Consider the following 27,382-nt stretch of genomic DNA (forward strand, 5'->3'; position numbering starts at 1 on the left):
TAGCAAGCCCCGGGCTACAGGATATTCCATGGACGTGAGATGGGTGTTGGCCTGGCCTCAGCTTGGTCTGCCCCTGTGGACGCTGAGGTAAGACAGGTGCTCCCTGTTCCCGGTGATCTGGGCTTCTGAGAGCGGGGGTTGCTAAGCCAATGGCGGGGTTCGCCACCAGCCCTCTCCTATTGACTCTGCTGCTTGGACGGTTATCTGCCTGTTGGTTTTTTTTGCCACACTGATCTAGAGCATGGTGCTGAAATGTTTTTCCCCTTCACCATTTCTTGCTCTAGAAGCGTTACACTTGCCCTCAGACGTCTTTTAAAAGAAAGGGCATTGTAGCAAAAATACCGTCTGTAGTTTTGGGAAAGATGGTTCTAACCAGAAATGTTTGGGCATCTTTCGTGGAGCCACTGGTAGTTCTCAGTAAAGGTTCTCAAAGCTAGTTTCTCTCTGCCAGTCCTCCCTACTCCTACTGCGCGGCGCTCGAATTGACCCTCTTCTCCTGTAGCTCTTCCTTGGGACCCTAGGCTTGGGCTGGGATCTCTTGCTTAGGGCCCTAGAGCCCTATTTCTCTTCCCTGTCCCTCTGGCTCCTGCCGCTGGAGACACAATCCTGGAGTATTGGTCAGTAAGGAATTGTTCTTGGGTACTTTTGTTTTGTGAAGCAAAGACTGCAAGTCTTTGGGGACTGGTGAGCGCTCTCCTAATACGTGGCTTAACAGAAGAGACAGGCAGAAACAGTCAAGGGGAAAAAAGCAAATTCAGTTGTCACATGTCTATCACTGACACGCCTTTCGGTGCTTTTCCGTCTGTGTAGGGAGGGGTGTCGAGCTGGGAGGCTAGCCCTGATGAAAGTGGAAGAGGTCCGGAGACCCGAGCAGGGGGAATACTTCAGAATATGTTCCCAGAGGCCAGACTTGAGGGCGAAGGTTTTGGGAGAAATTCAGGCAGCTAAAGGGGACAAGGATTCTGCTTCCCAGGACAACCTACTTTCAGGGACTTGAAGTCCTTGCTGGGAAGGACTCTTGACCTCTCCTTGATCTGGCCCCAGTATAGAGGGCAGCTTTCCCATGTCCATCTCTTTCTCTTGCCCTTGACTCCTGCCCTAATGTCCTTCTGGGGAGCTGCCCTTCCGGCCCACTTCTACCTCTCTCTGCCCCTCCTCCCCTTGCTGTGTTTCCTTTATTTCTGGGGTTGTTTGTGGGGGTGAGGGGTGTGTGGCTATTCTTGGGAGCGACTTCGTTCCTGCTGTACTTGGTCCCTGAGACTCAGCCCTTACGGGAGTCACTCTCCAGTGAGCTGTTCCTTCCTGTTCTTCACCATCTTCTCTCCAAATGCAGCACCTCTGCTGCCTGTGCCTCTGAAGACTGAGGGTTTGGAGGTCAGGAGGTTTGTTTCTTTTCTGGTCGTTCGGGTAGCAGCTCAGACTTGAGATCTACAAAGGCAGAGGCTCACAGTCCATAGATGGTAAGAAAGTAAGCCCTTTCTCAAGGCTGCAGGAAACGCTTCCTTATTCCCTCCCTGACCACGTCCCTCCTCCATCCAGCCTGGGCATCCACAGCCCTCCCTCTCCATCCAGCATTCTATTTTTCCCTTAGTGTGATGATGATGATGGTGGTGATGATGAGGAGGATAGTAATTGGCCTTTTTTACCTAGTCACCTAGATCTTATCAGCCTAGATCTTACCAGTCACCTAGGTCTTACCAGCCTAGATCTTACCTAGTCACCTAGATCTTACCAGCCTAGTCTTACCTAGTCACCTAGACCTTACCAGCCTAGATCTTACCAGTCACCTAGGTCTTACCAGCCTAGATCTTACCTAGTCACCTAGATCTTACCAGCCTAGATCTTACCTAGTCGCCTAGATCTTACCAGCCTAGATCTTACCAGTCACCTAGATCTTACCTAGTCACCTAGATCTTACCAGCCTAGATCTTACCTAGTCACCTAGATCTTACCAGCCTAGATCTTACCTAGTCACCTAGATCTTACCAGCCTAGATCTTACCTAGTCACCTAGATCTTACCAGCCTAGATCTTACCTAGTCACCTAGATCTTACCAGCCTAGATCTTACCTAGTCACCTAGATCTTACCAGCCTAGATCTTACCAGTCACCTAGATCTTACCAGCCTAGATCTTACCAGTCACCTAGATCTTACCTAGTCACCTAGATCTTACCAGCCTAGATCTTACCAGTCACCTAGATCTTACCTAGTCACCTAGATCTTACCAGCCTAGATCTTACCAGTCACCTAGATCTTACCAGCCTAGATCTTACCAGTCACCTAGATCTTACCTAGTCACCTAGATCTTACCAGCCTAGATCTTACCTAGTCACCTAGATCTTACCAGCCTAGATCTTACCAGTCACCTAGATCTTACCAGCCTAGATCTTACCAGTCACCTAGGTCTTACCAGCCTAGATCTTACCTAGTCACCTAGATCTTACCAGCCTAGTCTTACCTAGTCACCTAGATCTTACCAGCCTAGATCTTACCTAATCACCTAGATCTTACCAGCCTAGATCTTACCAGTCACCTAGATCTTACCTAGTCACCTAGATCTTACCAGCCTAGATCTTACCTAGTCACCTAGATCTTACCAGCCTAGATCTTACCAGTCACCTAGATCTTACCTAGTCACCTAGATCTTACCAGCCTAGATCTTACCTAGTCACCTAGATCGTCAAGAATGAAACCAGGGAGCCATCTCTGCTAGATTAGCTGCAAGTATTCTTACTCACACGTAACTCTGTCAGCTTCGGTTTCATCATAGTGAGGGTCCTTAGGAATGCTCATGCCCCAATTTAGGGTAACTCCCTAACCTAATGCTCCCTGAAGGGCATGAATGGTGATGACTATAATCATATCTAAGATTTGCAAAATACTACATGCCAGACACTGTACTAAGCATTTTTGTGTAATCAACTCATTGAGTTCTTAGAACCGTATAACATAGATACTATTATCCCCATTTTACCCGTGAGGGAACTGAGGCACAGAGAGATGAAATAACCTTCCCAAAGCAAAGTGAATGGTTGAGCAAGGACCGGAACCCAGGTGGTCTGGCTTCAGAATCTGTGTTCCTTGTACCACCTTGTTAAGGGACAGGATGAGTGAAGGCAGACAGCTTGGAAGGCACTGATGTTGTCCAGCCAAGTTTGAGGGCAGAGATTCCCTTAGCTGAGCTCAGGCATGCCTACTTGGTCTCCTGTGGCCCACACGGGTAAGATCTGGATCCTCTCTGGCCCCCCCTCCTTCCAGGGAAGGACCAGATCTGGCTTTACCTGCCTGCTCTGCCAGACTCCTTCTAGAATTCTATTGGTGCCTGGTCTCATCCAGCTGCCTCCCCTGGTCCTGGATGAAGTGAAATGGATAGAGAAGTGGGCCTCAGAACTTGGGAGGTAGGGCTGATATGTGGCCCCAGAGGGAGGGTCGACAGACTCACATGAGGTCTAAGGGGGAGTAGATGCGAGCATCATGAAAGGAAACCAAACTCTTCGTTAACTCACGGGAGGGTTCCTGGTCACATTTAGTCCCCTCAGCCACTTCTCAACCGGGGGACGTACTGCCCTCTAGGGGATGTTTTGGAAACCCGTGAGGGTAATTTTTGGTTATCTGCATCTGTTGGGGGGTTGGGTGGGCATGGAGGAGGGTCTCCTGGTATTATTTCATGTCTTGGGGCCAAAGATGCTAGGCATACTGCAATGATCAGGACAGCGCTGCACAAAATGTCCCACATCCCACATGTGTTTTCAAAAGTCCCACCGGATACCAATGTAGGTGAAAAACCTCTTATCAAGGGAGCCTAGGACTCCGCTTCATTTTAATTATGAACACAAAGTATTTTTTGAACCATTTCAAACACTGAATCTTCCAGAAATGCAACTAACACGTAGATTGAAGGAACTTATCGTTTGCTTTGTTCAGAACTTTCACCAGGAGTTGCTTACCATTTCAGAAACCCATGTCATCAAAGAGACTGCTACTTGTGGTACCCGAGCTGCTGATACCCATCCATGTGCATCTCTTGCTGTTGCGCTCACAAGGATTCTGTATTAAGTTCAAGGCTCTGACTATTATGTGTAGTCATACCTGACGTTCATGTTAAAATGCTTTCCATTTTAGAGGTGCTTGGGTGGCTCAGTTGGTTAAAATACTTTCCATTTTATTACAAATTAATCTTTTATTTCACCTTTATAATATAGTTAGAGAGAGTATTAGGTTCACTTTTCAAAAGTAGGTATCTAGTTTATATTGCATATGAATATTGTTCAGGAGAAAAAACAAGGGCCACTGGACTGAGGGCATTAGGAACTATTGCCTTAAGCCTTTGGAAAGCCAGGCCCAGCACTAGCCTGAAGATTCAGGTCTCTGTCTTTCTTCTGCTTCCATGCCTTTTCTCTCTAAAGGAGACCCCCAAAGCTTCCAGCTAAGCTTTAAGTCTTTACCGTGGGTGGGGCACTCAGAGAGGGACCACAGGATAAATAGCAGGATTTGGGGGGGAGGGGGGCTCAGCTGGGAGCCACATTTAATGCCTAGGAAGGAAAGCCTTTGCAGGATAAAAGGACCATGTCTGCCTTGTGATGGTGTCTGAATTGTGAAGCAGACAGCGATAGACTGAGATCCGGACCAGAGGACAGTAAGTTAGGTCCTTCTCCCCAAGGGTGCTGGGGGAGAAGTTCCTCTACTTCCTTCAACTGAAAAGAGAGGAAAAGAGAGGGAGGTAGTGAATGATGAGGCACTAGCATGGACAGGACTTCTACTCTGTGCCAAGTGCCTAGTGACATGGCTTACATATGTTCTCGATATCTTTGAAATGCACCATAGGTTAGATATTAACTTAACCAAACTCAAGGTTTTGAGGTCAGGTCATTTGTCCTAGCTCACAGAGAGCTACAGCAGGAATTAAAACCAGGTCTGGTTTGATGCCTGTTTTAGGTCTTGCCAAAAACAGGGGTGAGTTCCTTCTCCAGACCATTCCTAACTGGTGGTTCTTTTAGAATAAGCAAAGAGAGTTAAGTGAGTCAGATTCTGCTGAATCATTGTTCTACCTTAAAGCAATACTAGACAACATTCACACGCTAGAATCAACCCTCTGCTTATGAGATTGCTCTCTGTCTCTCACTGTGTGTGTGTGTGCGTGTGTGTGCGTGTGCGTGCGTGTGTGTGTGTACAGACACATTTGCTCAGTCCCAGACATCCTACTTTTGTGGAGGAAGCCTACCCATTTGGCTTCTTCCACACTGGGTAACTGCTTCCTAAGGAAGTGTTCTGATCTCTTTTATTTCCTGAGCATGACTAACCAGGAGTGAGGAAAGCCAGGGAAAACTACTATCTTGATGGAACCTGGCTCAATGGACGAGACACTGCTCTTTAGCTGTAATTTCTCACAAGGACTTTGCAAGCATTGCATGTTGTATTTATTTCAATACACAAAAACTGTCTTCTGGGAAGGAATATAGAACATAGATTTTGATTTAACTTCTTTTTTTCCAGCTTTTTTTTTTTGAGCTATAATTGACCCATAACATTGTATAAGTTTAAGAGTATACAACCTGTTGATTTGATACATTGGAAAGCGATGAGCACCATAGTATTGGCTACATCCTCATCTCATTACATAGTTACCATTTCTTTTTTGTGGTGAGAACATTTCACATCTATTCTCTTAGAAACATGCAAGTATATGATTCAGTATTAGTAGCTATTATCACTATGCTGTACATTAGATCCCCAGACTTATTAATCTTATCTTGGTATAATTTTTTTTTAAAGTAGGCTCCTTGCTCAGCATGGAGCCCAACGTGAGGCTTGAACTCACAACCCTGAGATCAAGACCTGAGCTGAGATCAAGAGTCTGATGCTTAATGGACTGAACCACCCAGATGCCCCGGTATAATTTCTTAATAGTCATTTTGTCAATTTCATTTTTTCTAAGAGAAGAATACACTAAATTACATGGTGAGTATTAGGAGGGCTTCAGGACTAGAAAGAAAGATCTGATTTAAAATCTTCTAGATGACCCCAGGGGCACCTTGGTGGCTCAGTTGGTTAAGCAGCTGACTCTTGATTTCGGCTCAGGTCACAGTCTCAGTGTTGTGAGATCGAGCCCTGCATCGGGCTCTCACTGGGTATAGAGTTTGCTTAAGATTCTCTCTCCTTCGCCCTCTGCCCCTCCCCCACCCCTCTCTCTCCCCCCTCTAAAAAAATTATTTAATTAATTATTTTAAAAAGGGGGTACCTGGGTGGTTCATTCAGTTAAGCCTCCAACTCTTGATTCCGGGTCAGATCTTGATCTCAGGGTCATGAGATCAAGCCCCATGTCAGCCTCTGCACTGGCCTCACGCCTGCTTAGGATTCTCTCTCTCCCTCTCCCTCTGCCCCCCCAACCCCCCGCATGTTCTCTCTCTAAGAAAAAAAAAAGTAAAATCTTCTAGATGACCCCAAAGCACTTTCTAAGGAAGGAAGCTGTTATTGAAGGTTTTTCTGAATCAGCAATGACTCTTTTTATTCTAACTCCAATCTAAAAATCTGACATTCAATATTTCTCTTGTATGGGTTCAGCTCCCAATTCCAACTTGTTTGTGTTTGTGTGTATATGGTTTTCCCACACGACCAAGCAGTTCTCTAACACTACTTGTGTGTCCTACAATTCAACTCAATTCTAACACTTGGGGATAATGTCAGACCCCCAAGGTTAAGGGTTTAATCCTACAAGACTGCTCCCCACCCCCTTCGGATGCCCATTGCTGGTCCAGGTTTTCACTTGGGCTTCTGACCAACTTGCTATAGGTCATAGGTTTCAACCCCCTCCTTGGATTTGATTAAGTTGCTAGAGCAGCTGACAGAGAAACATTTTACCTACCAGATTACTGGTTCATTATGAAAGGATAGAACTTTAGCCAGATAGAATATAGAGGGCAGTGTATGGGGAAAGGGCCAGGAGCTTCCATGCCCTCTCCAACTACACCATTCTCCCCACATTTCCAAGTGTTTGCCAAACCAGAAGCTCTCTGTACCCCATCCTTTTAGGTTTTTATGGAGGCTTCATTACACAGGCATGATTGGTTAACTCGTTGGCCATTGGTGATTGATCCAGCCTCTAAGCCCCCCTCCCCTCCCTGGAGGTCAGGGGGATGGGACTGAAAGTTCCAAATCTCTAATCACGCGGATGCTTTTCCTGGCATCCAGCACCATCTTTAGGTTATCTAGGGGCTTTCCACATGTCACCTCACTAACATATCAAATGACATCTTTATTGTTCTCATCAATTAGGAAATTCCAAGAGTTTTGGAGCTCTATGCCAGAAACAGGATGAAGACCAAAGATGTATTTCTTAATATAAATGTCAAGATCACACCTTGATTCTCGTTAACAATTATACAATATCACACCCATTTAATAAATTGAGAGGGGTTCAGAGGGGTTAAAAACCTCCCTTAAAACTTTAGGCCCTTCTGACTCCCTAACTCACATTTTATTCTGCTCCCCTAATTGGTCTCCTGCATTCAGAAATCGTGTGTGATCCACAGCCCCTGGCTTATGGGCCAGGGTGGAACATTCAGCTCCCTTGAGTGAGCTAAGCAGGAAAAGATTAGAGAACATCAGGTGACTATGGGACCTGAGCTTCCCATCATGGACCAGCTGTTGTTTCATTCACCTAGCGATAAGATTGGGTATACACAACAGCATTTTACCATTAATGGAAGCTGTATATAAAGAACCAAGCTTGAACAGGTCCAGAAGGTAACTTGTAAGAGCAGGTGGCCCAGGATCCTTTGACACTGCATTGCCCCCTCTTCCTCGATGCACGACCAGTCAACGGAATTAGAAACAAACAAACAAACTTCAGCCTGGTTTATATGCAGGTACCACCCTAAAGTGAAGAGCTAAAGGGGGGGTCTCAACCGGAATAGCATGCGACTCTTGATCTTGGGGTCGTGAGTTCAAGCCCCACATTGGGTGCAAAGATTACTAAAAAAAAATAAATAGGGGCACCTGGGTGGCTCAGTCAGTTAAGTGTCAGACTCTTGATCTCAGCTCAGGTCTTGATCTCAGGGTTGTGAGTTCAAGCCCAGTGTGGAGCCTACTTAAAAAAAATTATTTTTAAATAAATCAATAAACAAACTTCAAAAGTGAAGAACTATAGCATTATAGCTCCCTCAGGAGTGACACTGGAGGACAATGGTGAAGGAAACTTCTCTCAGTGAAGGAAAAAGACTAGTCTTAGTGGTAGTGGGTAGTACATTTGGTTGTTTACTCTTCGGAGTGAGAAATGGCCAGAGGTACAGATCTACCCTGCTTCAAGGGCAGTTACTAACGGTTTGGCTGGATGGTCAGAGACCAGAAACAACAGGATTGGAAGACTGGTGGCAAGGAAGTCTGGGGAAGAGATGTGTGAACAGAATGCTGAGAATGGGCTTAGAGGGTGAATGCCCACCAAAGGCCTCTTTCCCGGTTCACCCCAGTGCTTGCTCAATGGTCTCTTGAACAAAGTGGTCATGTTGGTAGGCCTGGAGGCTGTGAATGAGCTCAACAACATAGATTTCTCAGCAAGGCTGATCTGGTTAATACAATTGCTGAATGCTGACATGTCAACAGCAGAGCCCAACACTGAGTCCCTGATATGTACTATTCCCTGGGAGAACCAGCCAGACATCTGATGGCAGGTTAATTATATTGGACCTCTTTCATCACAGGGGGTGTATAGATTTGTCGTCCCTGGAATAGTCATATTCTGGACATGGATTTGCCTTCTTTGCTCATAATACTTTGCCAGCACCACCTTTGGTGGATTCACAGGATGCCTTACCCATAGTTGTAGCATTCCCTATAGCATTCTGTCTAATCAAGGAACTTATTTCATAGCCAAAAAAGTGCAATAATGGGCTTGTGCTCATGGAATTAAGTGGTCTTACCATATACTCCATCACCTAGAAGCAGATGCCTATTTGAAACATGGAAGGGCTTACTGAAGACTCATAGCAATGGCTGGGAGACACTGGAAGAACGGAGCTCTGTCTTACCAGATGCCAATAGATGCTTTGAATCAGAGACCATTATATGGTGTTGTCTTCCCCACAGCCAGAGTATAGGATTCAGACGTCATGGGGTGGAAGTAGGGTGGCTCTTTCACTATTACACCTAATAACCCCCTCACAGAATTTTTGTTTCTCTCAGCAACTTTGAGCTCTGCTGGTTTGAAGGACTTAGTTCCCAGAGGGAGAATGTTTCTACCAGTGAACACAATTGTTCCATTGAACTGGAAGATGAGACTATCACTTGGTCATCGGGGAACCAAGACGTTCAAGGATTACTCAGCTGGCTGGTGTGATTGATCCTGATAACTTAGAAGAAATTTGGGCTGCTGGTGCACACTGGGATTGGAGAGCTATTTCTGGAACCCAGGGGATTCTCTGGGCACCACTTAGTACTTCCATGCCTTATAGTAAATGTTAATAGAAACGTAGCACGGGGGCGCCTGGGTGGCTCAGTCGTTAAGCGTCTGCCTTCGGCTCAGGTCATGATCCCAGGGTCCTGGAATCAAGCCCCACATCAGGCTCTCTGCTCCGCGGGAAGCCTGCTTCTCCCTCTCCCACTCCCCCTGCTTATGTTCCCTCTCTCGCTATGTCTTTCTCTGTCAAATAAATAAATAAAATCTTTAAAAAGAAAAGAAAAAAGAAACATGTAGCACCAAAAAAAGACAGGGCAATTGAGAGCTCGGACCTTGAGTCAGAAACGGAAGTTTGGGCCAATTTACCAGGTAAAGAACCCTGACTATCTGAGATTCTGGCTGAGGGCAGGGGAAATACGGAATGAGTAGTGGAAGCAGTTCCTAAATATCAATTATGGCCTCTTGTCCAATTACGGAAACAAGGACTGAATTAACATATTTTCTATTTGCTTGTTTTAGACAAACAATTATGGCTTCTTTTTTTTTTAAGATTTTATTTATTTATTTGACAGAGAGACACACGGCGAGAGAGGGAACACAAGCAGAGGGAGAAGCGGGCTCCCCGCGGAGCCAGGAGCCCGATGCAGGGCTTGATCCCAGGACCCTGAGATCATGACCCGATCTGAAGGCAGACACTTAACGACTGAGCCACGCAGGCGCCCCTCTGGCTTCTTGACCAATCACAGAAACAAGGACTGAATTGACATATTTTCTATTTGTTTGTTTTAGATATGTGTTTATTTGTCTAAGTTAAGCATTTTATTCATCTCTTTCTTCTCATATTTATGTTATCATAAAAGTTGTTAGACGTTAACTTCACAATCTAGTCTTTAGGTAACAGAATATTCAGTGGGACTGTGGCTGGGTTTGAGGAGTAAACAGTGTAGCCAGAGATGAGCACCATGACTTGTGGTCCGGTTGAGGAGCTGTGAAGAGCTCTGTGTGTGTAGTCTGACTACAGCGTCCCTACCCCAACCTCACTCCCACCCATAAATATTTGTCCAATTTCTTGGATGTTTTAAGGCAGGGAAGCAAATTCATACATTAAGAGTGGTCAGGCAGGTAAGGAAATGAGTAGCGAGAATGCAGGTCTCACCTGGACAGGGGAACAATATTCAGCTTAAGATGATTGTTGCCCTGTGACAATCAAATGTAGCTTTAATTTAAATACACAAATACACGTCATGTGGGACAAACAAAAGATGTCTTCTAGGTTGTTTCAATCTCTACTTTTTTTTTAAGATTTTATTTTTAAGTAATCTATCCTCTCTCTCTTAAATAAATAAATAAATAAATAAATATTTTTAAAAAGGCTGGGGGGAGGCTCCTGGGAGGCTCAGTCAGTTAAGCGTCTTCCCCCCCAGCCCCTGGAAACCACCATTCTACTTTCTGTCTCTATGATGTGACCACTCTAAGTACATCATATAAGTGGAATCATATAGTATTTGTCTTTTTGTGCCTGGCTTATTTTACATGGCATAGTGTCCTCAAGTTCATTCATGTTGTAGCATAAGTCAGAATTTCCTTCCTTTCTGAATAATAGTCAATCATCAATTCATGAACATTTGGGTTGCTTCCACATTTTAATTATTGTGCATAATACTGCTGTGAACGGGAGTGTACAAATATCTCTTTAAGACCTTGCTTTCTATTGTTTTGGGTATACGTCCAAAAGTAGCCTGCTGAATGATATGGTAATTCTGTATTAAATTTTTTGAGGAACTTCCATATTGCTTTCCACGGGTGCTGCGCCATTTTTACATTCCAAGAGAGTACAGGGTTCTAATTTTTCTACATCCTCTACAACACTTGTTATTTTGTTTTGTTTTGTTTTTTGATAGTACCCATCCTAATGGGGGTGAAGCAGTAGCTCATTGTAGTTTTGATTTGCATTTACCCAGTGGAATCTATTAGCTTTTATATTAAAATGATTCTGGGTTAATTTTTCTTTTTTCTTTTTTTAATTTTTCTTTTTAAAAAAGTGGAGGACACCTCTTGAAGTAAATGAAAGCAGTTTGGTCTTTGGCAAAGCTGGTGTTTAAAATCTTATCTTCAGGGTGCCTGGGTGGCTCAGTCGGTTAAGCGTCTGCCTTCGGCTCAGGTCCTGATCCCAGGGTCCTGGGATTGGGTCGGTGGCATGGGGGCTCCCTGCTCAGCGGGGCAGGGGGCGGATGGGGGGGGCCTGCTTCTCCTTCTACCCCTCCCCCCTGCTTGTGATCTCTCTCTCTCTCGCTCTCTCAGGTAAATAAATAAAATATTAAAAAAAAATAAAATCTTGGGGCGCCTGGGTGGCTCAGTCATTAAGCGTCTGCCTTCGGCTCGGGTCATGATCTCAGGGTCCTGGGATTGAGCCCCGCGTCGGGCTCCCTGCTCGGCGGGAAGACTGCTTCTCCCTCTCCCACTCCCCCTGCCTGTGTTCCCTCTCTCGCTGTGTCTCTCTCTGTCAAATAAATAAAATCTTTAAAAAAATAAATAAAATATTATCTTTAACCTCTTAATAAGGTGAAGAGATGACTGTGGGAGTCTTGTTTTTTGCCATCAGTGACCCCCCCCCGAACCCCCCAGGGGAAATTATATATATATATGTCTTTCCACAATCATCTAAGTATTTCAGGATATTAATGGTGTACCTAAATTAGCATACCAACCACCTAGATAGTGATGTATTATGAGCATAGCTCGGATAGTGAACCAACTACAGTTGTCTGTGTGTTTATAGGCCTGGGATTTATGCTAGTTTGTAAAGTGTAATCCTTTAGGCAGGATATAGAAACATCTCTAAAGGACGGATCCCTAATATCTTCACTGCACATCAGTTTATAGTTTACAAAGTTTTCCGTATACAGGATCTCATGTGATTCTCATAAAAAATCCAGGGAATTAAACAGGGCAGGTATCATCTGAATTTATTAATGCAGAAACAGCCTTACCAAAGTCAAAGAACCAGCCATGGGCCACACAGCTAGTGACTGGCTGACATATTTTCAAAATTCAGATCCTGGCAAAGAGGGAGTCCGTGTTTTAACCCGTGTAATAGCACACAATGTAAGCTCACTGGGTATTTGTTGAATGTGTCTTGTCAGCTGATTTCGGGGTTTTTTTCCACTCTACTATGGAAGTCCATTCCATAAAGCCAAATTCTTAACTGAAACCAGTAGATGAGGAAGAGGAGTGGGAGAGCGAAAGGATGGGAGAAGATAGGAGGTTGGGGATGGAATAAGGGGGGTGGGGTGGGGGTATTCCCAGGAGAATGAGGAAATTAGAGATGGAGGCAGAACTTCTGGAAATGTCAGTGTTTATTAAACATTTAAGGACACTGGGGGTTTGTGAAGAAATATACAGAATGTAGAAAAATCCTAACAATCCGCTTTGGCTGGGAGTGCAGCCTCTCCCCTCCCCCCCATTTCCCATTTGTTTCTCCTCTCTCTTTGGTTGTTTAAAAGCCATTTCTTAAGGGTTATTTGGCCCCTCCTTAATCCCCTGACCTGTGAGGATTCCTTGCCTCTCTCTGTCTCTCCTTCCCCATGACCTTGAGTCCCAGAACAGTGCTCCAAAGTGGTCAGGGGCACCAATCCTGTAGTTGAGGACTGAGCATCAGGGGCCCCTCTGCTTGGGCTGGCTCTCCATTAAGGATACAATGAGGGAGTGGGAATTGCAAAAACCACATGACGTCATTGGTACTCAGTCATGGGGGGAGGGTACGGGCAAACAAACAAAAAAGAATGGATTAAAAAATAAAAAATAACTAACAACCTAAATAAACCCTGAAGGAGAGTCTGATCTGGATGATCTGGGTGTTAGCTAGCTGGGAGGACACAGTATGGAGCTGGGCCACCTGACGGAGGGGAGGGAGGGTCAGAAAGGAAAGCCGGAGGGACACGCTGGGTGGTGCAAGGGATGGAAAGGCCAGGTGGCCTGGGGTTGAGGCACAGGGTATCAAGGTCCCTTTCTTCTCGGTGCCGGAGGGACAGGCACCAAACACACAGTCCTTGGGGCCGGTGAAGGGTAGGGTCAGGTCCTGGGCTCCCAGCAAGCCCGGGGAAGGAAGGTGGGGGAAAATAGGAAGTGCCAGGGAGGAACTTTGGAATGAAACTTACATCTCAAAGGCTGCTGAGGGCAGGGCGGGGGCTGGGGAGCTAAGGAGGAAAGCACCTAGACGGGGGCTAAGAGGAGCCCAGGTCCCCCTGCTCTGGCAGGGCCCGGGGGATGGTCACTTGTCTGAGTCCAGGCCCATCATGTTCTTGAGGGCGTTCTTGAGGCTGGTTCTGCTGGGGGACTTGACCGCAGGCCGGAGTTCCGAGCTCTGCTCATCCTTCCGTAGCTCCATCTCAATGACCACCACCTGAGAACCTTTGGTGGACTCCGGCCCTGCCCCCCGACCCCCCGCCCGGCCCGCTAACCGCTATTTCTTATCCTTGCGAGACTCCCCCAGCCCCTTGGACTTCTTTTCACTGGCCGCCTTGGTGCTTCTGCTGTGATCCAGCATGGCATACAGCACTGGCGTCTGCAGGGAGGGGTCGCGGGTCAGCCGCTGGGTCTGCTGGAGCCTGACTCCTCCCACCCCACCCGTCACTGCTGCCCGGCAGTGCCCCAGCTCGGCCGGGCCCCAGCTCCCACTCACCTGCCGGCCACGCTTGGTCGAGTCCTTCGCGGCCTTGTGCAATTTCCCCTTCTCCATGGCACTGCAGGGAAAGGGGTTGCTGTCGGTTTGCCCCCCTCCAGGTCAGAGCCCCCTCCAGAGCAGCTACAGCCTCCTCTTCCTTTTGCCCCCCAACCCCCCTGGAATGTCTCTGTCCAGATGGGCAACAGGCTCCCCTTACCTGAGCCTCCTCTGCATGGCCGCCTGTCTGCGTAGCCAGCCGTACCGAATCAGATAGAAAAGCAGGAGTAGCAACAGCACGACCCCAATGACTCCCCCGATCACGGCTCCCAGGACTACCCCGTACCTGGTTGGCACTAGGAGGGGAGGGAAAAGAAGTAAAGGAGTGAGCAGGGTCATGCCCCTTTGGGTCTCAGCCCCACACCTGTCGCCTGCTGTTGGGGATGTACAGCTCTCAGCCAAGGCTGCCTTCCGCACACCCTCCCAGAGCCTGAAGGACAATCGCCCAGGCGTTTTGCCCCTTCCCCCAGCCCCCAAGTCCTCCCCGACACCCACCCCATCACGTATTCCCAGACCCCCTCACCTTTTTCAAAGACATAGAGTGTGACCTGAGAAGTCTTGCCCACTATGTCTGGTGGGTTTTTGACGTCACAGGTGAAGGTGCCATTGTCACTGTAGTCCAGGTTGTGTATGACAATAGAGCCATCCTTCCAGCGAGGGTCCCCTACCCACTGGATGCGCTCTTTGAAGGTCCCCACCTCATCAATGTAGGGTTGTCCCTTTGCATAGTGGAAGATCTATGAGGAATGAGGGGAAGTATGTGAGTGTAGCCTCAGGGTAAGGGATCCTGAGCTGGAGAGGGTAGTTGGGGGTGGGGAGAGAATGTAGATAGGCCCTAGTCAGATTGCCGCTCACCTTGCCAAACTTAGGGTTATGGCTTCTAAAGAATTTCCCCTCCTTTGCCCAAGTGCTCTTTTCTATTGTTCTTCAGAGCCAGCCTTTCATTATCCAATCCCAGGACCCCCCCTCCCAGGCACTCACCGAGATGGCGTCTCGGCCCCCTTCGGGCTGGTAGCGCCAGGTAAAGGAGATGTCATCTGAGACCCACTCGCTGGACCAGAAGGAGCAGTGCAGGGTCACCCGGGAGCCCACAGCACCGTGGACCTCCCTGTCCGTGTAAACCACAATGGCCTGGGCTGGCGGGAGCACTGCAAGCAGGGAGGGGAATCAGATGCACCGGTGTGCTCAACGAGGCATAGAGAGGAAGTGACACCAATAGGAAGTCAAGAGCTGAGTCAGAGGCCATAGCAAAGCTGGGGAAGCAATGATCAACTCTCAAGCCCAAATCTCTCTGGGTTGACTGAATAGTTGGGTGGGAACGCTGTGCTGGTTCAAGCTCTTTAGCATGTTCATTAAAGGAAATGAAATCAGCAGTAACAGACCTCTCTTGAGGACTTCCAGATGTTGGATTCTGTCTCCACGTCTCACTTTCCCTTTGGGTCAGTATTTAACTCTTAAGTCACCCCTTAGATGCGGGCTTTAAGGTTTTTAAAATTTATTATAAGTTAAAAAAAATAAAAAATAAAATTTATTTTAAGTTATACAGTACTACATTTGCATTCTTTTTATAAACTACTCAAACCATAGAGATAAAGCTAGCGTTCCTCTTAACAGCCCCCCCAACCAATTCCTTTCCTGCAGTCCCCCTCTCCCAACTGACTGTTAATCAATTTAGTGCATAGCCGTTTTCTATGTATCAAGTGCAATATAAACTCAACAGACTCAAGATGTACATGTGCTTATATGAAATAGTTTTGTTTTATGGACCTTTCTTTTCTTTTGACATACATTGCATCATATTCTACTGGGTTTTTTTCACTTAAGAATATTTATATAGAATCTATCTATCATCTATCTATCTATTGGTTGGTCGATCGGAGCTTCCCATGTTGATTCATATAGATCAGTCTTATTTTTAACAGCTGTATAGTATTTCACAGCATCACAAACTCAAATTTCTTGCGAAAAAATGAAAATAACTAAAGAAAGTTTTTTCCTGGCTCAACTGTCCTCACTGCTGAATCCCTAGTTGCCATACAGCTTGCTGTTGACTGGGAGGTCAGGGAGGGAAGAATCTTGTACCTCTCTCAGGGGAAGCTGGGTACAGAGGAAGACCCCTGAGCCCAGAGCTCAGATGACTCTGCATGTGAGCCCTCTGTGGTTTGACCCTCCTCACCCTCCTCTTGGCCATTCTGGCCCAGTGCCACTCCCAAGACTCACCCACACAAGGAAGGCCATTCCAGGGAGATTATGTGTGTGGGCTGGCCCTGGGTGGGTGCAACTGTAGACCCTTTTGTTCTATGGGAGGGGGAGGAAGCAACCAAACAAACAGGGACCCATTGTCTGACCAATGTTGGGGGCCTATGCCACCCCCCTACCCCTTAGCGCCCCCACTCCTGCTCCATAGTCTCAAATCTCCCACCTCAGCATGCAATATCAGTGACTCACTTCTTAGAGCTCTCTTGGGAAACCCAAATGCAACAACGAAAGTTATTCATGGGATCTAACTTCTATTTCTCCTGGTCTAACATCCACCACTGCCCTTCAGTTCTGCTCAATGGTTCTATGAGTGGGACAGGTTCTGGGACAGAACTCTCTTCCTCATTCTCCAAGACTGCCTCTCCCCATTTCCCTCACTATAACCTTCTCTAACTCCCTATCTTTAACATTTTCTCTGGGTGTCCCAGAGTAGTCCAATACAACACCCAGAAGAGTATGGGTTCTGGGTTTAGGACTCAAAGAGCTGACAGCAGAGAACCTTGGATATTCTGAGCAGTTCTCCCTCACCCTCAATTTGCCTACTGCTTATCTATTGTACTAGGCTTTGGGGCAGTTTGGAGAAGGGAAGCATCCATTCGAATAACCTTACTTTGACCTCCTCTTGCTCACCCAACATCTGCCATGGGGTAAGGAAGGGGTTGGTCAACTTTTGAGGGAAGACAACTTTAGATGGACAAGATCTTAGAATCTCATAGAATCTCCCTTCTACTCCACTCACCCACATAATAGACAATGGATCCACAGGGAGAAATGGAGGCACCAAGAGACAAAGGATTGGAGGAGTTGGAACCACAAACCTTGGGCTCCTTCCTTAGATCACATTCCCTGACTTTTCTATTGAGGGAAACTAAGGTTAAGTACCTCACACACTACTAGGGAATGAGTAGGGACCAGAACCCAAGTGTCTGACCCTATTCCCTACCACGCGATAACACCGCTTCCCACCAGGCCCTCAGCATGGCTCTGGGGCCATGTTACTACTTTCCAATCTGGGTGCGGTCAGGTCCACCTCAGGGAAGTTCTCTACACTCTTTTACCTTCGCCCTTCACAGAATACCTTTATTGCCTCCCTCCAAACTACATATATATATAAATATATATATATTCCCCCCCCCCACCGAGTATAATATCACCTTCCTGCTCCTGCTCAATCTTTGGCTGCAGTGGGGACTGCAGCAAAGGCAGTGAGAAGGTTGCTGAGAAGCATCCTGAACCCCAGGGCCCCCAGCCTGGGGTGGCTCCACTTACCCAAAGAGGAGAAGAGCAGTGCAGCCAGGATAGGACTGGGGCTGGACGAAGGAGCCCCGGAAGCCATAGCTGGGCCAAGGGCTAGGGCCCAGAGCATCTGCGGGGTTGGGAGAGTGGGGGACAAGTAACTGAGCGGGGGGTTCCTGGAATCCGCTTAAAATCCCCTGGGGCCCCAGTATGAGGGGGCTGTCCTGAACCAATAACCAATTGCAGCCTGGCATGTGCAGTTGAGAGGTGGTGGGGAGGGGGGCAGAGCACAGGGAGCAGAAGGGGCATTGTGTCCTCTGGGTGGAGGGGTGGGGGGGACACATACCACCCCATACACAGAGGGCTTTGTGTCTGCTGGCCTCCCCCTGCCCTGGGCTGGAATGCTGGGGTGGGGGGGGTGAGAGGGAGAGGGACAGAAAAAGGGACATAAACACACTTCTCTGAGGGATAGATGGGCAGGGGAACCTAAATCCTAAGGCTCAGGGAAGGGATTCCTCTGTAGCTTCCTTACCAGAGAGTGGCTCCCCCAGAGAACCTGAAAATGGGATATCCCTTGTTTTTTTGTGTTTTGTTTTGTTTTGTTTTATGACTATGGATTGCATTACAGGCTCCTTGAGATGACCAGGTCATTGGGAGTCCTTTTTTTTTTTTTTTTTCCCATTTCCCTGCATCCTGGGTGATTCTTCCCTGATAGAGCTTTTCCCCATTGGAAGATATCCAGGGAAGAATCCCCTGAGCTTTCCCTCTTCATCAGAGAATTTTTCAACGCCTCACGATGCAGTTTAAGTCCATGTCAATTTAGAACAAGGCAACAAAATTGTATTGAGTGCCAGCTATACGTAAAGTATGGGTACATGGGTAACAGAAAGAGGAATAAAAATTAAGTTTCTCCTTGAAAGAGTTTAAAACCTAGTTGGGGGTTGCAGAGAAGGGAGGATCAGAAGACGAACGCATCAATAACCCAATATAATAAACCATGATGCTTGCCATAGCAGAGAGAAGAACAAAATGCTGAGAATACCAAGGTGGGCTCAACCAGGTCTGCTCGAATATGCCCAATACTTCACAAACGTCAGGGAGATTGTTATGTAACACAGATTAAAAACAAAAGTAAACCGGGGCACCTGGGTGGCTCAGTTGGTTAAATGTCTGACTCTTGATCTCAGCTCAGGTCTTGATCTCGGGGTTGTGAGTTCAAGCCCTGTATTGGGCTCCACGCTGGGTGTGGAGTCCTAAATAAATAAGGAAATAAAATAAATGAAGTTCAGAGGAAGGGGGAGTTGTATATAGAAGGCAATATTAGATACGGAATGGGTAGTGAAGGTATCTAGGCAGAACAGCAAAAGAGAAAACAAAGAGGTAGGAAAATGTGTGTGTGTGTGTGTGTGTGTGTGTGTGTGTGTGTGTGTGTGTGTGTGTGTGGTGTGTTGGGTAAGTTTGTGAAGTATTGAGCATATTCAAGGCAGATCTTGTGCCCTCCACTTTGACTTGATTTGGGGGAACTTGAAACAAGTCTGTACAGGAGAGTTGAAGCCAATTCGTTAAGGGCACTAAATGGCAGACAAAAGAGGGTGGGTTTAATTGGTACATCATAATGTTACATGATTTTTGTCCCCTTAGTGCTTGTGGTTCTTCATCATGCCACTTCAAAGAATGAAGAGGTAGACCAGATGAAGAGTGGTGGGCAGCGAAGCAAAATTTATTTTTTTTTTTTTAAAGATTTTATTTATTTATTTGAGAGAGAGAGAATGAGAGAAAGCACGAGAGGGAAGAGGGTCAGAGGGAGAAGCAGACTCCCTGTTGAGCAGGAAGCCCGATGTGGGACTCGATCCCGGGACTCCAGGATCACGACCCGAGCCGAAGGCAGTCGCTTAACCAACTGAGCCACCCAGGTGCCCAAAGCCAAATTTATTGAACAGTAGTATAAAGCTCCCAAAGAGGGAGGGGGGCCCAAGAGGGTCGCCTTGGGAGTGTCTAAGTTTAGGGGTTTTTATGAGCTCTTTCGCAGAACTATCTTAAGCAATCAGGATGTGCTGAGTTGTGCCAATCAGGGCCTTAGTCATGTATCTGTCTACCTATTAGGTTAACGTCTCTGTGCTGATGGTCTTTTTTTGCTGACATCTGGGGGTTTAATGTCTTAACTGCCCTTTGCCCTGTAATATTGACAAATGCTTTGTGGTTAATTGCCTTAGGTTCAGACATTTTGCAGAAGTCATTTCTGCAAAGGCTGCAAAGCAGAATGTTAGTGCGGTCCTGTCTAAACTGCAAAACAGGGTGTTAGTGCTGTTTTATTTTAGCTGTCCTGACTCCATATTTTCTTGCAGGGGACCCTGGCTCAGACTACCTAACTGTCCAACTAACTCCTAACAATAAGAATTTCCTGAAGGAGTAATGTGTGGGGTTAGGGATGTCTACATGGTCAGAGCTGAGTTTTAAGACAAATCTGGCCAAAAAAATCATTCAGACCAAAGCACTGCAGATTATTACCTCCTTTGTTTCCCTCCTTGGGATTATCTGAAGTGATTTTTTTTTTCACTGAAACTCTCATACTCCCATTTGAAATGTTTTCCCTTCTTTCTTCCCCTTTCTTTCTCTGACTTCAGGCCTTGGCTAGACTCTGCTTTTCCCTCCTGCTTATTTTTAAGATAAACCCTGGTGAGGGTGCCTGGGTGGCTCAGTTGGTTAAGCGACTGCCTTCGGCTCGGGTCATGATCCTGGAGTCCCAGGATCGAGTCCCGCATCGGGCTCCCTGCTCAGCAGGAAGTCTGCTTCTCCCTCTGACCCTCTTCCCTCTCGTGCTCTCTATCTCTCATTCTCTCTCTCTCAAATAAATAAATAAAATCTTTAAAAAAAAAAAGATAAACCCTGGTGATAAGGGGCTTGACTTAATGTCTTGTTTGAATTTCAATATGATTAATTTCCATCAATTACGGGCTCTACAGGTTACTTTGAGGAGAGAGGTCACTGTTGTTCCCGCAGTGGGACCACTGCAGGTTCACCTGTAAAACCACAGCCTCCTGGCACCTACCTGTCATCTCCTTACATAGGTGATGGTGGGTTCTGTGATTTGATTGGTATTGGGTTTGGATTGTGGAACTCTAAATATGGGACTTGATCACAAACACCACAGGCAAAATCATCAGTAAATGTTCACAGCATGTTGTTGTAGTCAATTACACCTCCCTAACCCCACCTCCCCAGCTGCAAATAATCACCTTCTACTTTCATCTACCCACTCCTTTTACATACACTTTCTTTCATGGGATTGCTACTTTCTTTGTTGTATTTATGTATTTACTAATCCTGCTAAGGCTATAAGCTTCTTGAGGACAATTACATGTTTGTATCTTTGAATCCCCTATAGCACTTTCACATACTCTGGCAAAAGGATATATATATATATAAACTATTTATATATAAAACTATATATATATTATATATTGTTATATATATAACTTTAAAGTTATACATATATAACATATATACAAAACACTTGTGACTTAAGGAAGAAAAAGGGAATGAGAATTAAATATTATATATAAAATAAAAAATATATATTAAAATATATATAACATGTATATAATATATACAACTTATATACATATATAAAATGAAATTATTTAAAGAGCTAAGTGAAAGAGGCATTCATTGGATTTGTTAATGTGAAGTGCCAGAGGGCCACAGTGGGATCAATGACGGGAAGTTCAATAGCAGAAAACTGTATTTTATTTTCTTACTTTTAAAGATTTTATTTGTAAATTGTCTCTACACCCAACGTGGGCCTTGAACTCACAACACTAAGATCCAGAGTCGCATGCTGCGCTGACTGAGCCAGCCAGGTACCCCCCAGAAAACTACATTTTAACATAACAACTTTCTAATGATTAAGCTGTTCACTAAATGAAACTTGAGTTTTGAGGTAACTATTCCTGAATGTGTTAGAGCAGAGTCTTGAAGACCAGTGGCCCTAAGTGTTGCCGAGGAGATCCCTGCACTGGATAGAAAATCAGGTCTGAGAGCCTCTCAGGTCTCTTCCAGTCCAAAAGTCTATAAAAGTGCTTTCATTGTCAAGTATTACAGAAATGCAAAATAGTATTTTCATTTGATGAAGAAATAAGTGAATTTGTGCTATTTAAATCCTGAAAGAAGTGCAGGAGTGCTAAATATAAATGAGATCTGCATATTAATGTAGCTGAATGTTTTATTGTAGGAGTTGCTCTAGGCTGTCTCCTTCACTCCTTCCCCCCACAAAGAGACTCAAGAACTTTTTCACTTTTCTATTCCTTTCTCATTCCCTCTTTCTTCCTTAAGTCACAAGTGCTCTGCAATTGATTGCTGTGCTTGGGTTCCTCAAAACTATATATATGTACACACACGCGTGTGCGTGTGTTTAAAAATCAAAGCGAGCTTTCCCCCACCCTGGGTTCTTCTAGCTGTGGGTGTCACCCACATAGCCTTGAAACAAGGAACAAAAGAGCGTTGTGTTTGACTAGTGGGCGTCCAGCTCAGGCGGCAGCTCAAGCCCAGGAACGGTAGGGCACAAAGCTAATCCAGGTGGTTAGAGGGGGCTCCCTGGTCTTGGGACGGTGGTCTGCATCGTTCTCACGCTCCTTCCTCAACGTGGCTCTCAACCTGTGTCTCAACTTGTGCATCTCTGCATTGGCGAAGCTTCCCACTAGAACCGGATGGAGCCCGGTTCCCTGGGTGCCTTGGCCTGCCTACCTGGGAAGGAGATGGAGCGAAACCAGACTGAGGAGTCCCTGGTGAAGAATCAGGGCAAGTCAGATGTTCAGTAGTGCGAAACGAATTATGTTCGCAGGTAAAATGCATACTGTAGAGTCTGAGCCAGTGCCATTTATGCCGAACCCCTGGCAAATTCTGGTGGAAGCCAGCCGAAGGAGACCGGGCAAAGGGAAGAGAACCACTAAAACCAAGAGTCTGAACAAAGAGGCAACACAGCCACGCCCCATCCTTTATAAAGAGCTGGCGTTGTCACGTGATAGGGACCCCGCCCTAAGGCGGTGGGGACGTTGGGCGTCACTTCCGTCCAGGCCGGAACTCAAGATGGCTGCGCTCGTGTTGAGGTGACTTTAGCCTGGGGCTGGGAGTCGGTGTCCGCGGCCCTCGGGAGGCCTGCACTGCCCCTTACGTCTTGCTGACGGCTGTTTGTCCCGTGCCTGGGCAGGGAAAGGGCCCACGGGTGTGCGTGCCGCGCGCTGTGGAATCCTAGGGCCCCTTCTTTTTCCCCAGCCGCTCCCGTACTCGGGGTTACTGGCCCGTTATCTCGTCCCTACTTCCTACCGACGGGTCGCGCGGCTGTCGCCCTTTCCACTTCCCCCCCACCTCCAGTACTTTCCCCCCAGATGGCTCTCGGGGCCGCACCCGCACCCAGAGCCAAGCTCCGAGAGAGTAAAGTTGACGATTTCGAGGTCAGCGCATCATCCGCTAGGACTTCGAGGTCTTATTCAGGAATTGGGTCTCGGGGAGAGGGATCTTCGTGTGCTTTGTCTTTGCTTATAACTTCTGCAAACGCTAGTTGCTGGCAGTGAGGGTGCACCATCTGAGTTCCTAACGGGCCCCCGGCGGAGGGGACTGGAGGCCTTGGATCCCTCTCGCGCTGGCGATTAGCAATAGCGCCCATAGCGGTCGCTCTACTGCCTCACAGCAGCCCAGGGAATTCAATTTTAGTTTCTCTTTTTATTTGGGGAGAGAAGGAAGGGGGAGTGGATGTCTGAGTTTTCCTATAAGAGGTCATTCACTGTCCGGAGAAGTACCCTAGATTTTCTTCCATTCTGAGCTGTCCTCTTTCTAGGCTCCATTCTCTATTCAGAGCCTTCGTAGACACAGCGACTTAAGTGACTTTTAGACACTCCTGGTACAAATGCCGGCATAGTTTCGTGCCAGGCCTATTTTTGGAAAATATTTGTTATGGAAAGTTAGTTTTAATGTTGTTGAGATTTAATTCCTGATTTCCCCAAATGTCTTCTCGTTTCTCTTTCCACTTCAGTCACCCAGTGTAAAAATAGAGGGACTTTATTTAGTTTTTCTCTGTGACAAAACTATTCCTCTTGGAGTTGAGATCAGGAATGGGTTATCTTAATCGATCATTTTTCTCCCTGCCCCTCCTTTCCTTTTTTTCCTAAGGTGTGCCAGGGCCAGTCTTGCCAGAACTGCATTTTTTATTCCAGGTAGTTTCACCATAATTGAATGATTTTGAATTCTTTGATACATCATATTTTGGTAGATGTCAGGGACTTTTGGTAGAATTAACATTTAGCTTGAAATGATCATATTGGTTCTAAACAGTTCATTTTAGGAGTTTCAGGATTATTGTTTAGAAGCTAACACTTATCGTACTCATTAAGTATGTCCAGACAGTATCATTTTGAGATGTGTAGGATGGTCACCACTAGGATTCAGTGCCAAGAAATAGACTACTTTTTCATTAGTAGTAATCTGAAGCTCATGGGAAGGGCACCTCTCCTTTTCTCACAAGGGCTTTCTTAAGAGGGGACATAGGGAATTAAACTTTTTTCTTTTCTTTTTTTTTAAGATTTATTTATTTATTTTAGAGAGAGAGCGAGCATGTGTGCAGGAGGGGAGAGAATCTCAAGCAGACTCCCTGCTGAGCACAGAGCTGGTCCAAGTCCCAGGGCTCAGTCTTGATCATGACCTGAGCTGAAATCAGCTGGACCGGAGTTGGATGCCCAACCCCCAATTTTTTTTTTTTCTGATTGAAGTTCTGAGTCAAATTCCATTTCACTACAGGGATTTGGAACTGTTCATAATGTGCTGATTTAGCCTCAAAGGAAAATACCTTCTGGGCAATTCTAGGAGCTGGTTTCTAGTTCTGGCATTGTCATGAATTCCATTTATTTTGGACAAGTCAAGGGTCACTGATTCCATAATTGTGGTTTCCTCATTTGTGAATGAAAATAGCAATAACTTGGGCCCACTTAAAAGAAGTATTGGTTAAACATTTTTAATGCTTGGCTAACTAAAAATTATTAGTTCTCAGAGTACTGTATGTCATGGCTTTTGAATAGTGCTCTATATTTTGTATACTCTCTAAACAGTTCACAGACTAGCCAGGAATAAATAACCCGCTGAGTAATGCGAGCTCCGTTGGCACTCACTTCAAGGAATGACTTGCCAAAGCCAAGACAGAGATAGAGAACTAAGCTAAGAACAGCTAGGCTTCTGTCTAACAAAGTTCATGCTGCTTAAGCACAAAGTCACCAAAAGTCATTAACTATCTGCACGACGCTCATCATATGAAATGCTACATGTGAAACACCTCTAAAAATAAGGTCTAACTTTAAATATATAAGACAGCTTTTTTAAAATAAGCATATTCATTTACAAACCATTTTTTGGAGCCTCTTCTGTGTGTCAGACATTATTATAGGTGTTCTAGACACAAAGCATTCCAGTCCTATCCTTGAAGAGCTCAGGCTAGCATAGGAGATAAGTAAATAATTATTAAGCAACATGATATGTGTTGATATAGAGCTATGAAGAAGTGGTGTAGAAGCAAGGCAGGTGCAAGTAAGGCTAAAGAAACGGTGAAGTTGCCGTCTAGGAGTTGTTGGGTTTTGAAGGATGAGTTTATCAGAGTGTGAGGGAGGTTCCACCCTACAGCACAAGCAAAGGCATGTGGTCCTAAGACGGCATCCTCTGGGTATATGTAGTGTAATATTTGGTGTGGTAGACATATAAGGGGCTGAAGGGAATTTGTGGGATAATGGGTCCTGAGAGTTGGTTTGGGCTGTGTTGAGAAAGGCCTTGTTTGGCTATCATATGGACCTTATACTGCAAGCAACAGGGAACTGTTGAAAGACTTTGGGGTAGAAGAGCAATGAAATCAGCTTTATTTTTCAGTAAGTTAGCTTTGGTAATATTGAATGATAGGGAAGAGAGAGTTGCTAGGGAGATCAGTTGAGGAGCTTCCCTTACAGTCCTCTTTGTGAGAAATGAAAAGGATAAGGACTAAAACAATGGACTGAAGATTCCTGGTTAGTACTGATAGGATTGGGCGATGCCGCGCATATATATGGGGGGTGAGAGACAAGAAGAAGTCAGGGATGTCTTCTGTTGTAGCTTGGGTGCTAATAGCCATTAATGAGAACTTTTGTATTGCTCGTCATCCTGTCCTTCAGAGTTACACATCTATTTTCGTGTTGCTCTTACCCCTAGTTATTTCTAAAACTTTTTTGGCCTACCATCAGATCAAGTTTAGAGGTCATATAAGAGAAACTCATTATATTGTAGTCACATCTTGTTTTGGACCAAAAATGGTTTTATTTAGTTTGATCACATAGACTTGGCTTTGAATAACTTCTGTTTTTTTCCAAAAGTCAAATCCATTTTGAGCAGATGAGTATTTTTATCGCCACTGAGGGTTTTAAGAAGAATATGATGTGAATTCTAAAGACCTTGGGGAGACCAGTGAAATCTTAGTAATATCTTATGTATATGGGCGATATTGCTGAGATAGTGAGAATGCCTTTCTGTACGTACTCTTATGTAATCCTCCCAGCGACCAGTCAGGTAGGTCTTATCCATCCCATTTCATAAATGAAAAAGCTGCGGCTCAGTGATTCTGTAAAGTTACACAACTTAGGCAGAACTAGAACTCCAGTCTGACTTTTTTATTTTATTTTATTTTTAATTTTTTTTTAAGATTTTATTTATTTATTTGAGAGAGAGAGAGAATGAGAGAGAGCACGAGAAGGAGGAGGGTCAGAGGGAGAAGCAGACTCCCTGCCAAGCAGGGAGCCCAATGCGGGACTCGATCCCGGGACTCCAGGATCATGACCTGAGCCGAAGGCAGTCGCTTAACCAACTGAGCCACCCAGGTGCCCTGACTTTTTTATTTTAATGTTCTTTCTGCATCACTGTTGTTGCCCCAGTCCAGGGAAGAGTTTCAGAAATGATTTGAGCAGTGATTACATTTTTGGGTAGACATGTATATTGTATTTAGGGAACAATACTAATGAGAATGATACATTCCGGCTTGTTATTTAAAAATAAGGTACTGTTACCTTTTAGCTACAACATATAAAGCCCAAGTCCTTGGTAGAACTTTTCAGAGTTCCTGGTTTCACATGAAAGGCAAGGATAGATACCTACTTTTGTCATGTTTCAAATAAGGCTGTGGAGTTAGTGCAGCTAGTTTCTGTTAGGACCTTGTGGAAAGCTTACATTGGTATTTGTCTGGGAAACAATAGAACTAGACAGAGGGTGCTGTAGATTCCAACCCACATCTGCAAACTCTTGCCGGGTAGCTGGGTGACTGGACCTAGCCTGGTGTGAGGAATGCATGCCCTGCAACTCCAGAGCCACAATTGCTTCAATTGATTGAAGACATTTGTTCCCACTTCTCCTTTCTGGGAGTCTTGGGTACACAATGTCAGTATTCACCTCTTGCCTCCAAAGCTGGAAAGAAGGCAGAGCTGAAGGAAGTGTTGATTGGATTATTTTGCCTTCAAATAGTGGACACTTCTACTGTCCTAGTGTAAAGCATAGGGATTTTGAACTGTTTATGCATCTAGTATCAGTGGTGTGAGGGACACCATGAGCTTTTTTTTTTTTTAATTTTATTTATTTATTTCAGAGAGAGAGAGAATGAGAGATAGAAAGCACGAGAGGGAAGAGGGTCAGAGGGAGAAGCAGACTCCCCGCCGAGCAGGGAGCCCGATGTGGGACTCGATCCCGGGACTCCAGGATCATGACCTGAGCTGAAGGCAGTCGCT

General features: G+C 45.7%; 2 protein-coding genes across 2 annotated transcripts in view; one reads left to right on the plus strand and one right to left on the minus strand.

Annotated features, from left to right (window-relative positions):
- Positions 1–12,738: 12,738 nt before the first annotated feature.
- MPZ (myelin protein zero) lies at positions 12,739–22,557 on the minus strand. Its single transcript, XM_028090968.2, has 7 exons — positions 22,350–22,557; positions 17,640–17,736; positions 15,093–15,259; positions 14,635–14,848; positions 14,272–14,407; positions 14,073–14,133; positions 12,739–13,955 (listed from the first exon to the last, which is right to left on the minus strand). The coding sequence occupies exons 1-7, from the start codon at positions 22,455–22,457 to the stop codon at positions 13,854–13,856; spliced, it is 885 nt and encodes a 294-aa protein (XP_027946769.1). The 5' UTR covers positions 22,458–22,557; the 3' UTR covers positions 12,739–13,853.
- Positions 22,558–22,664: 107 nt separating this feature from the next.
- Positions 22,665–27,382, plus strand: part of SDHC (succinate dehydrogenase complex subunit C) — a 33,966-nt gene continuing 29,248 nt past the window's right edge. Inside the window, exon 1 of the mRNA XM_028090972.1 lies at positions 22,665–22,711. Coding sequence (XP_027946773.1) covers positions 22,692–22,711 — 20 coding nt within the window. The 5' untranslated portion in view covers positions 22,665–22,691. The remainder of the gene's footprint in view (positions 22,712–27,382) is intronic.

The sequence above is a fragment of the Eumetopias jubatus genome, unplaced genomic scaffold (assembly GCF_037043125.1).
Source record: "Eumetopias jubatus isolate StellerSeaLion01/CBP00866 unplaced genomic scaffold, mEumJub1_p1.0 scaffold_12, whole genome shotgun sequence".
NCBI lineage: Eukaryota > Metazoa > Chordata > Mammalia > Carnivora > Otariidae > Eumetopias > Eumetopias jubatus.